The following is a 12,915-nucleotide window of genomic DNA, read 5'->3' on the forward strand; positions in this document are numbered from 1 at the left end:
AGCATACAATGCTAAGCTCGCGCTACCAGGCATAACCTAAACAGGCTATCCTACTACTGTCTACTCAATACTAGCATGCAATTCTCATAAAGCTGTAATACATATAGCAGGCACATAAGGCATCCTCCTAGATCCTTAGTCCTATACTAGCATGTTGTTCTACTGAAACTGAAACAATTAATCATAATAATAAAACTTGTATTGGTAATTTGGGAGTACTTACTTGAGCTCGGCTGATCGCATGCACCACACCCTTATCTTGTTAAAAAATTCTTTTCTTTCTAAGTGCTTTTCAAAATATCCTTCGAAAACATTTTTCTTTTTGAAAATCTTTTTATCTTTCCCTTAGTTTGAGTTCATATGCACCCGGAGGTGTATCCGAATCCCTCAAACCAAGGCTCTGATACCAACTTGAAACAACCCAAAAATACGACCCAAAAATTTCAATTTTTATCATAACAAAAACATGAAACCAAGTATCACATAACAAAATCATATGTTGCGTGTTTCAAAAACCATGATAAAATACTGAAAGAAAGAAAACTGTATCACAACTGTATCCAAACATATCAACTAACGGAATCAACTCCCAGGACAGAAACTGAAGCTGTGGTGTGTGCGATGCCGTCATCCCGAGCTCTTCCCTTTGCTTGCGGAAGTTCCTGAAACCAAAACTGAAACTGTAAGCACGAAGCTTAGTGAGCTCCCACAAACTACCACATACCATACAATACATATAAAGCACATATTGGGCCTTGCCTACTGCATCAGACCGAAGTCCGGAACTAGCTGCATCGGACCGAAGTCCGGAACTGACTGCATCGGACCGAAGTCCGGAACTGACTGCATCGGACCGAAGTCCGGAACTAGCTGCATCGGACCGAAGTCCGGAACTAACTGCATCGGACCGAAGTCCGAAACTGACTGCATCAGACCGAAGTGCGGAACCGACTGGGACCTTGTCGCCTGCATCGGACCGAAGTCCGGAACTGACTGATCATGGCATAGCATAACACATATCAACTAATATAGACACATATACTGCATACTGCATCGGACTGAAGTCTGGAACATATAACACACAAACACGCTTGAATCACATAGACATCAAACATACTGAACTACTGCTTCAGACTGAAGTCCGGAACTACTACTAACTAAACGGGCCGACATTGTGGCCGTAGACTCGTTCCTACTAAAAGGAAACTCACCTCGTGAATTGGCTGCGGTGTGAATGGCTCTGGAAGCTAACTGCTGCTGCTCCGGTATCTCCCCGGCGACAAATCCATAAACACACTCAATCAAATGCTAATCACTGCACTGGGGTAAAATGACTCTTTTACCCTTGGTCAAAGTCAACTCTCCCGGTCAAAGTCAACCTACAGTTGACCTGACTCGCCGAGTTGGGCCGCCAACTCGCCGAGTCTCTAGTCTCACTTCTCGACCCTACTCATGGCTACTCGTCGAGTATGGCACCTACTCGACGAGTACCATCTCGATTCAAGAACTCAGACAATCTGCATCCGACTCGCCGAGTCATATGAACAACTCGAAGAGTTGTTCTTGAGCTAAGAAGATTGCCTTGGACTCGCCGAGTTGTATGAACAACTCGTCGAGTCCCTCCATTACTGAGTCTGCCCTCCAACTCACTGAGTCCACTCTACTACTCACAGGCTCCCACTCAACATCACTCAAAAAGGGGAAAAAAACGGGACCCGCGACTTGACTCGCCGAGTCGTTCTTCCGACTCGCCGAGTCACATCCATGCAGCTACTCTAAACTCGATTCTGCTTGAATCCAACGTCTAAAACTTATAGATCTAGGCTTCCTTAGTTCGATTAGCACGTAAAGATTCTATCTGTACGTGCCCATAAGCGACCAAGAAGATAATAAGGCTCAAAAAGCATAATAAAGGCTAGATCTAGGGTTCTTATGCAAAGCATCTTCAAAAAGGCAATAGATCCGGGCTCTACAACTCCTAAATGAACAGATCTAGGGATCTCTCGACCTATTAAGGCATCCATACAACTATAAGGTTTGGAAAATACATCAAACTAGCCCTAGAAGTGTTCTAATGGAGGTCTAAAGCATAAAACAGAAGGAATCCGAAAAATACCTCAATGAACTCTGATTTCGCCCTTGGATCTTTGCTCTACACCTCTTCTCTTTGCTCCTTTCTTCTTCTTCTTCTTCTTCTTCAAGCCTTCAAAATCCACACAAAGACACTTAAAACAAACAAGGGATGGATTAGGGTTTCTCACAGCTCTCTGAGGGTGAAGGAGTCGAGTTTGGGGCACATAACATTGCTTAAATAGTGAGCAACCCGGGGATTTAGGGTTTCTTCCTGGCAGGCAGACTCGCTGAGTCCCGAATATGGACTCGCCGAGTCGCCGACTAACACGTGCTCGAAAACTCGACCCTACTCGACGAGTCAGGCCATAGACTCGCCGAGTCCCTCAATAAAACTTCTAAATAAATGCCACGGGAACAATATACCAGAGATGGGGCATTACAACAAGTATTTTATTCGATACAAAATAAAAAAATAAAAAAGAAAAAAATGCTACAAATTTCAAAGCATTTTCATGTCTTCGTGTCAATATTTCCTTATTTTCTTCAATTTATCATTTTTCATCTCTTCAATATTCACCACAATTTCTTCCAAATCTACAAGAAAAATAAAAAAAAATAATAAATAATGCAAAAACACTCACAAAAATACATATGTGATTTTCATGTGATTAACATATGAATCACATGTGATTCACATATGAATCACATGTGATTTACATGTGAATCACATGTAATTCATATGCGATTCACTTGTGATTTACATGTGAATCACATGTAATTCATATGGGATTCACTTATGATTTACATGTGAATCGCATGTAATTCATATGTGATTTACTTATGATTTACATGTGAATCGCATGTAATTCATATGTGATTTACAAGTGAATCACATGTAATTCATATGTGATTCCCTTGTGATTAACATGTGAATCACATGTAATTCATATGTGATTCGCTTATGATTTACATGTGAATCACATGTAATTCATATGTGATTCGCTTGTGATTTACATGTGAATCACATGTAATTCATATGTGATTCATATGTGATTTACATGTGAATTACATGTTATTCACATGTTAATAACATGTAATTAATATGTGAATTAAATATGATTCATCAAATACCAACTATGTTCTTATAATCTGTAGGTAGGTTTTGCTCCTATTGTAAAGTTATCAAACAATTGTAATATAATGGGTAAATTAGACATTTTCATAATCAATGGAAATGTTGCTTCACTAGTAAAAGAATTTATATCTTGACAAAAAATGGTAGTTTTGTGTATTAAGCAGATCAATGGTTGGGCCACATGTGAGGGGACTCAAATATAATTTGTAAAGCAGTTGAAGGAGAACATAAAACTTGTCCATAAAAATCATAAAAAAACCAAAGAAATCTAAAATTAGTTGAGACCATAAACCTGGAATCCAAATTCATGAAGCATTGCATTGACATCTGGCCTTGTTAGCATTTTCAGAATATCAAGAAAAACCTATAAACGACTGATATGAATAAGGCTCTAAATAACAATCTTACAACAACAACAAGTCAAAAGGAGCATATATCTAGAACCAAAGTTATCAAATAGTGGAAGCCTATATCGTAATCATGTAATCAACTTGAAAACATAAACATTGAAAGCTTAATCTGCACAATTCTCAAATTGACTACGGAGTGATTTAACCTAATTCTGATATACGAATTCGAAATTTTATTTAATCATCCAACCAAACAACAATAAAGTAATTTGATTAATTGTTATGAAATGTTAATTAGCAAGATAAATTGAATCAATGGCAACTCATGTTACTAACAGAATGAAGCTATAACTTAAAACAAATAACACAAATTCAGGAGAATTTATGATGCGCAAATTCGCTGATTTACTCAAATTTAGGGCTTGATCGATGAAACTTAACGGATCGTCATAATCTATGTTCAATATTTCCAATTCAGCAGGAGATCTTTATGAATTAATAGTCATAGAAAACGAAAGCTAAGAGGAAATCTAAGATCGTTGTACAGATGTTAAGATGATCGATACCTGATTTAGTGCGAGGGCGACTAGTTTTGCAACGCCTGGGGTAGGGCAAATCCTTGGTTCTGAGAATCGAACGTGCCAATTCTGGCTTCTTGTCCGGATCACCGAGATCATTGTACACATCGTAATTGAATTCACTCTCTCAAATCGAAATCCCAATCTACAGGTCAAACTAATCCTTTTGACTACATATCGAAATGGTCTTCGACTCACATCAATTGACCCAAAGTTATTCGTGTTCTATCATCAATCCCCAAACTGCGTTCGATATGGATTTGACTTCAATCAAACACGTTCGACTTTGATTTTCGGAAGCAAATGAAGATTAGCAACACACAACGAAATTACTATCCACAAACCAACTTGATGTCAACCTCAATACGTTCGACTACCAAGCCCCAAACCAAATGAAATCAATTGCGATGCAAACGATCCCAAGTAACCCGTTCGTTTCCAAGCAAAGACTAAAGCTTCTTGGCGTCATTTCGGAGCCCTAACTGATCAATTAGGGCTTGAACTCTCAGCTTCTTCTTTGTTTTTATAACGACGGAGGGAGATGGGCGATGTAGATGGTGGTCTCTGATAATGACCTAGATGTGGTGCTGAAGATTCGACTTGCCGGCGTCGGTTGTGGGGGAAGCGGAATCGCGACACCAGAATCAGAGAACAGGAGAAGGTGAGGAGCGTTTTGGGAAGATCGAATGTTACGTTTGGAATTTTTTTTTTTCTTTTTTAGTGATTTAATGTAGTAAACTAATAATGTATTTGTTTCCAATAATGCCCTTATGTAATTTAATTGGTAATACCCTATCCTCTTTAGTTTTCTGATTATTTACAAAAATGACACCTTCCATCTTTATCGTCCTTTATTTTGATCTAACGTTCCACTTTTAGTTCTCGGGTTCTCGGGAAATTATGAGTTATCAAATGATCCTTCCTCTTTCTCTCTCTCTCTCTCTCTCTCTCTCTCTCTCTCTATATATATATATATATATATATATATATATATATATATATATATATATATATATATGCGACTGTCATATACCTATCATGTACCTAAGCTTATATATAGAACCCTTCAAACAATGTAGTTTTGATCACTTCATATCCAAACTAATCATGATATCTTTTTACTATTCTTCCTTAATTATGTGACTTATTAAATCGATCAAATTTATATTCTTTTTCTTCATTGTGTTTAAGAAATTAAAGCATTAAAGTTGTGACAATTTAATCAACCCTAATAAATTGTAAATGAAAACTAATAGAATAAAAGATAAAAGAAGAACATGTTATAACTCAATTAAGCTTTTCACAAAATCATTGGATATAGTTTTTTAATTGAAACAGAAAACGCTTGAGTTATATTGGTCAAAAAATATTGGTTTTTTATTTTCTCTATAAACTTCAAAATTATTTGCAATAAAAATATATATAATTGATATTTTCATTCCATAATTGAACTTAATTCAATGGTATTCTATTAAAACAAAAAACAAAACTAAGAGAAAATGAAATTGGATTTGTTTTGTTTAACTACATATCTATACCTAAGCTTAGATACATAACAGCTACATATTCATTTCTCTCTCTCTCATGCTCTTTCTCTCTCTCTCTCTCTCTCTCTCTCTCTCTCTCTCTCTCTATATATATATATATATATATATATATATATATATATATATATATATATATATATATATATATTAGTAGAGGTGGTCAAGCGGTTACCCACGCTGTAATGATATGAGTCCCCATTGTAGGGGCAATCTAACCATTAATCAATTATTATGTTATTTTCTTTAAATAAATTGGTTTCTTAGTTTCATTAAAATAACCCCAGGCCCCAAAGGAGCCTGGAACATAAAAACACATATTCCATGTTTCAACATCAAACAAGCAAGTATGTGTTGTTTGTATAAAGAAAAGAAACGAATTCAGTAAAACCTCTAGAGATTTATCTACAAATGGAGTTTAAGTCTATACACAAGCTAGTCTACAGCTCTGACCACCGTTCAATCAAGAACCACCAGAACTCAACCTTCCAACCACCCTCTTTTCCGGCAACAACCGCCACCGGATTCCCTCTACTAGCCATCGCAATAGCCTGCATCACAGCAATCACTTTCTTGCTCCTTTGCTACTTCCTGATCACCAAATGCTGTTACCCTTTAATCCAATTCATGACATCCCGGACCACCACATCAGAAGAACCACCATCAGTTTACTCAACTCCGGCATGGCAGATCACCGGGCTCGACGAATCACTAATCCGACAGATACCCGTTTGTCAGTATAGCAAAAGGGACAACGTGAACAAAAGACTGCATAAATGTGTGGTTTGCTTGAATGAGTTTCAAGATTTGGATACGTTGAGAGTTCTTCCAAGCTGCAACCATGGATTCCATTTGCATTGTATCGACATTTGGCTTAGGAACAATCCCAATTGCCCGATTTGTCGATTCAACATCTCGGGTACGACCCGGTGTCTAACGGATACGATTGGGCCCACTTCTTCGCCTCAAGATCCGGAATCGAGCCCAACAAATAGCAACGAAGATTTCGTTACAATTGAATTGGGCGAGGGGGCTAATGAATCGAGAAAGCCTCATTTTGAAAGAATCATGGAGACGAAAGATGAGCAACTTGCAATTCAACCCCTTCGAAGATCTTTCTCGATGGATTCTGCAGTTGATCGTGATATTTATTTATCTGTTCAAGATATCATACGTAATCATGAAGAGGCTACAAGAACAAAGAGACCTTTCTTCTCGTTTGGACATGTACGAGGATCCCGAAGTGCTATTCTTCCTCTCGAGTTTTAATTAGACAAGAGATTAAATCATGTTTTTCTCGGATTCTTTTCGGGTTTGTAGCAACATATCACATTTCACTAAAAATACCTATTGTTATGAGAGATGGAGAGTAAAGATGAGGAGGACATTATGTCTTTTGTAGAGATCGAGAGTAAGTGTATCTCATTTTGTTCAACTTATGAGTGGCACAAAAAATTGTTACTTTTGTCCCATCCAATTTCACTAAAATTCCACATTTCTCTAAGATATATTGTATTGCTTTTTTTTTTTCTTTACTTAATGAATTAACAGGGAGACTTATGAGTTTTGGGTGTGATGATATAATACAATAAGATCTTAAGGAGCAAATTATCAGAGAAATTAAATGTCATCCTACTTTTTGTTCCTATAAATCATCTTATTCAGTTAAATGATAATAAGTGTCGTATTATAATATTAAAATATAATTAAAGTCTATTAAATGAACATTAAATATTATACATGTCACAATTTAATTGTATAGTAAAAATTATAAGAACAAAAAAATAAGAGGATATTTAATTTCTCCTAAGATAACCAAGTGTAATAAAAAGTGTCACATGACGTAGTATTTATGGAAACTAGTGTTTTGGCAAATTTTGATCCTTTAAGGAAGTAATCTATCCTAATAAATGAAGATCATTTTGCCAAATGTCATTTTCTCATTAAATTTGTCACATGTAATTTTGTAAATTTTTTGATTAAATTTAAATCCATATGTTTTTTTTGAGTTAAATCAATTATGTCACATACTACTAAATTTATATATGTAAAGTATTAAATATATTTAATGCGATAATAAATGCAAAGAATCTTAAAAAATATCCTACCTAATAAATGAAAATACTTTTGACACTTGTCATCATCTCCTTCATTTTGATAAATGTCATTTTCTAGGACTTTTAAAATTGTTATTTTCCACTTGTCATTTTTTGGGGAATTCTTGATTTTCTTAAAATATTTTTTTCAAAAAATGCTAATGGGTTATATATGTAAGGTTATCATTCTATTAATTTGATAATAAATTCTCATAAATGCTTTAAATGATTTGATTTCATTCATAAATACTTCAAAAGATTACATTTTATTAAGGAAAAACATTATTTTATAAAATATTTATTATTTATATATATTAATATTAAATTTTTATTTTTAATAAATCTGTGTAATACACGGGTCTCACACCTAGTATAAGATATATTAAAACACATTGAATATGATAATAAATTTAATGAATATGACAAAAAATCATTGATATTATGGACGATCTTCTTAATAGTGATTCTATTTATTTATTAGTTGAATATGTTTATTTATTTTGAAATTTTATTTTAAAAAATTCTTAATATTTAAACTTTGATATATATTTTTTAATCAAATCGTGTAATACACGAGTTTCACATCTAGTAGATAAAATAAAGGTATATAAGTAATTTTTCTCAACGCCGCTAATATCAAATTGACTATTTGAATCTAAATAATGAGATAGTTACGTCATCCGAGATTATCGAGGGCATAATCATTTTCAAGGATACGTGTAAGATATATTTTTCATACAATATCATCACCCAAAGTCAAGACATGTTAGTTTAGAGGGTAAGCACAACCAAATCAAAATATACTAATAACATAAGTTGGATATATTTTGAATTAGTGGCAATGTGAAGACACTAGATAAGGTCAATAACAAATTCATCAAAATGTTAATCTAAGGTTAATCTGAATGAATATCTTATATGTATCATTTATCAAGTTCTCACAAAGAAGTTCTGAAAAAAAAAATCAAGAACATCTTCATAATATTAAAAGTTTCAACCCAGTCTTCTGGACTGTTTCAGACATCATAAACAAGAAGCAATTGATGAGTTAATCAAATATGTTTATAAAAATTATATCGGTCAATCCTGGATATTGGATACCAACATATGTGCCATTATTGTTTCTTGACAATATTCAAGGCCTAATCAAATAAAAATGATGTCAACAAAACCCATTCTAGAAGCAACAAACAAACTAACAACTAATGTGTTTTTTTTAGGATATCCAAATCAAATTGTTGAAGTCTATATCATTGCGGTATTATAGCTCGATTATTACTTAATTATGGTTACTGTAAAACCCATAAAAGAGTTATATGAGTGAAGTAAAATTATGAAAAGAACAAAGATATTGGAACGACAGAAAAATAGAACAAAAGAGACGTCCAATCGTAATTGTATGTTAGTGAAAATCCATTTTTTCTGTGTGTCTCTTTTTTGGAATATGTTTATATCGCAATCTTGATTACCTCTAATTTATGTATTAAATTTTAGGATTAATCTTAAAAACATTAAAAAAAATGAGAGGTTTGATTAAAATGATAAGTTTTAGACTATTTTTCTCAAAATTGCCATTTATTTTGTAAAATAGATATTAGAGTTCTTATAGTCACTACAAAGGGTGCATTTGAACCTTTTTTGAAAATAAAGGGTACAAAATTTAACTTCTAGTATGCTTCGAGGCAATTCCAATTTCCAGTTCATATTCCAATATTACAATATAGCCCCTGCTTTACAAAAGGAAATTACAAGCCCTCCGCCACAAGGATCTGAATCCCCAATTTTATCAGATCTGCTACTCTCTCCGTCGACCACCACCACTAACGCGGCCTACATCGGACATCGGAATCTTACGTGATTCAATCTCTCATCGCCGGATAGTTCATCTGGTTCGTTTTTTTTCCATCCACATAGATGTATTTTTTTTAATTGTCACTTATAAGTTATAACCTCTCCTTTTATCAGTTATTACATATCTTACTCTTCGATTTCATGATAAGTTGCGACGAATTTTCAAGGATTTGTAGTATTAGCTTTTAGATCACGAAATCGTTGTACTTTGCGCGTCCTTTCAGTTTTATATTTTATGAAACTGTATCAATCTGTTCAAATCGAATGTTAAATCAGCTGAATATCTTTAATCTATAAGAATGGTGATCTATATGTATTTATACTATTTGGATTCTTGGCGTCGAACGTGTTTCGAATTTAAGCGAGTTTTGAGTTCAACATTGGCATGATTTCGTAGTTGTCGTTGATGATTGCGAATATAGTTATTGATAGAAGTATCTGTATTATGAAAAACGGTTCCATGGGTTTACCACATGCTCGATCCAAGTAGACTGACATATACATAGCAGTTTTGAATCCTAAAGCCACCTAACTTGATCACAAAAGTCCAGGCCGGTCATCTATCTTGAATGTAGAACATGAACCAGAAATTTATGACGTTCATACCAGACACTTCCTAGGTAAAAGTTAAAATGTTTTTCATCCTGCTTAAGAATATAACTTTTGTGCATCTGTAGCTAAAACATGAACTTGTTACTTGTGTTCCATCTAGAATTTCTTGTAATCCTATCTGTTTTTCCTCCATGCTCCCATCCATCCATGGTAAGTAATCCTGTATTCTTTTTTTTTTTTTTTTTTTTTTTTTTTGTTGAAATTAGAACTAAATGTGCATACTTGTAGGTCTACCTTAGCATATGCTCCTATTCACTCAACTGTATCTTATAAGAAATGTTTATGTTAGACTTGTGTTCATTTTCCCTTCACAGAATCTGCTGTATGCAATGCATGTATCAGTGTCACATCATTTTGTCTTCTTTTCAGATAATTGAATATGTATGATAATCTTGGAAACCCATCTGGGGTGCCAAGACCACCAGTTAGTACACCACAAACTCCATTTGGGAATCCATTTTATGGTGCCAGTTCAGGACTAATAAGAGGTGGACTTGGTGCCTATGGAGAAAAAATCTTAGGTTCAAGCTCTGAATACGTGCAAAGTAATGTAAGTAACATTAAAAACAGCAATTTCCATTATTTGATTATATTTGCATTTTCCATACTCTCAAATTGTAAAATATTTTCACAGATTAGTAGATACTTCTCTGATCCACAATATTATTTCCAAGTGAACGACCATTATGTGAGGAACAAATTGAAGGTTGTTCTATTCCCATTTCTGCACAGGGTAAGTGATAGCTTTGTAGCTTATATCATTACCCAATCTGCCCTCATTTTCATCTTCTTCTGTTGTGTATGTGTAACTTATATACATTTTGGTGGTTTTATTTGTCATTTTCAGGGTCATTGGACAAGAATTACTGAGCCAGTAGGGGGTAGGCTATCATATAAGCCTCCCATTTATGATATCAATGCTCCAGATCTGTATATCCCATTAATGGCTTTTGGTACATATGTTGTTCTTGCTGGCTTCTCATTGGGACTTCAAGGAAAGTAAGTATAAGCTTAATCACACTATACTATACTATACTATACCTGTTTATGCAAAATGGGTTGTATTATTTATTTATTTTATATTTATTGGCACTCTTTTAACATGTATTATTAATTTACAGGTTTACCCCAGAAGCATTGAACTGGCTGTTCATGAAGGGAATAGTGGGTTGGTTTCTACAGGTTTCACTTCTAAAAATGTCATTATTTTCATTGGGTGGTGCAGAGGCACCTCTGCTGGACATCGTAGCTTACGCCGGGTATGCGTTCGCTGGATTATGCCTGGCGGTTTTTGGTAGAATCATCATGTCCTACTCCTACTACTTCTTGATGCCATGGACTTGTCTCTGTATGGGAATCTTTTTGGTGAAAACAATGAAACGTGTCCTTTTTTCAGAGGTTAGAAGTTTTGATTCCAGCAGGCATCATTATCTGCTGCTGTTTATCGCGTTAGCACAGTTTCCCCTCTTTGTTTGGCTCGGGAACATTACCGTTAATTGGCTTTTTTAGAATAATTGTTTAGTTTTTTTTTGATGTAAAATAGGTGACTTTTTGGTTGTGGTTTTTGCTTTCTTGAATGCATAGAGAATGCTATTTATACAGCAACCAGTTGTTACATTTGTAGTGGAGTATGTAAAAGGAGGCTTGCGTTATTATTGTTGCTTCTCATTTGTAGTCTTTGTCTTGTGTATGGCTTTTTAATATAATGTTGTCTGTTGGTTATGGCTGTGTCGAGTGTGGTGTTTTCCTCCTTGCTAAACGGTTAGTTTTCCAATCCTCTAGCAGACTGTTGTTCTTAGATTCTGTGAGTCGAGAGAGACGCTCCATTAACAAGTTTGAATCTAATTCTACCTGAGTTTCTTTTCTTTATATCTACGAACTCTCCCCTCTAACTAAGAGGGTGTTTGGCTAAGCTTATTCAAAATGATAAACATTTATAACTTATTAGTTTATAGTGGTGTCAAAATGGAGGTCTTAAAAAAGTGTTTGGATTAGCTTATCTACTTTTAAATTGTTATAAGTTGATAAGTCTTTTTTAGTGTTTGGCAAAATGATCAAAAATGACTTCTTTTCAGTTTCATGCGGTTATAAGTTGTTTTTAAAAAAGTCTATCCAAACATTCATTTTAACTTGTACCGGTGTAGAATCGATAATAAGTTTAAAAACTATTTTTTAAAGTTTAGCAAACACCCTTTAAACGCAGTGAGTTTGGGGAAGTGTGGGCTGGTTGATTCAACCAGGAGTGTGTCCATGACTTTTGCTTGGTTCAAGTATAGAACTTTCATGTCCAACAATGTCTTTCCACAAGACCATCACAACATTCTCATCTATGTTGCCTCCATGTTCCTTATTAATCAGCCAACATTAGTTCCATACAACAAACATGACCTTATTGTCACCTTACAAAATTTTCCCTATAGTTTTAGTGGCATCTTTTGTCGCAAAAAATGTCCTTCATTTTAACCATCCTGCCTTTATGTGATTTGTAACATCATCATCAACATCAACTTCCTTATGAATTATAGATCTCGTGTACTTGAAACTCTCATTTAATTGTAAAACATGATCGTCAACGCATACTTCTATACCTTCACCATTTTGCTCACCCCAAAAATTGCACCAAAGATAGTATGTCTTTGTATTGTTAATATGTAGCCTTTTTTTCTTTGTTAATAT

At 34.5% G+C, this 12,915-nt stretch overlaps 2 protein-coding genes across 2 annotated transcripts; both read left to right on the forward strand.

Annotated features, from left to right (window-relative positions):
* Positions 1-5,949: 5,949 nt before the first annotated feature.
* On the forward strand, positions 5,950-7,175 carry LOC111910892 (RING-H2 finger protein ATL1). The gene has a single exon (XM_023906698.3). The coding sequence runs from the start codon at positions 6,092-6,094 to the stop codon at positions 6,947-6,949; it is 858 nt and encodes a 285-aa protein (XP_023762466.1). The 5' UTR covers positions 5,950-6,091; the 3' UTR covers positions 6,950-7,175.
* Positions 7,176-9,506: 2,331 nt separating this feature from the next.
* LOC111910893 (uncharacterized) lies at positions 9,507-11,913 on the forward strand. The gene is made up of 5 exons (XM_023906699.3): positions 9,507-9,665; positions 10,609-10,789; positions 10,874-10,972; positions 11,087-11,238; positions 11,361-11,913. Exons 2-5 carry the CDS (start codon positions 10,619-10,621, stop codon positions 11,746-11,748), a joined length of 810 nt encoding a protein of 269 aa, XP_023762467.1. The 5' UTR covers positions 9,507-9,665; positions 10,609-10,618; the 3' UTR covers positions 11,749-11,913.
* The last annotated feature ends 1,002 nt before the right edge of the window (positions 11,914-12,915 follow it).

This window comes from Lactuca sativa, chromosome 8, assembly GCF_002870075.4.
Source record: "Lactuca sativa cultivar Salinas chromosome 8, Lsat_Salinas_v11, whole genome shotgun sequence".
Lineage (NCBI taxonomy): Eukaryota > Viridiplantae > Streptophyta > Magnoliopsida > Asterales > Asteraceae > Lactuca > Lactuca sativa.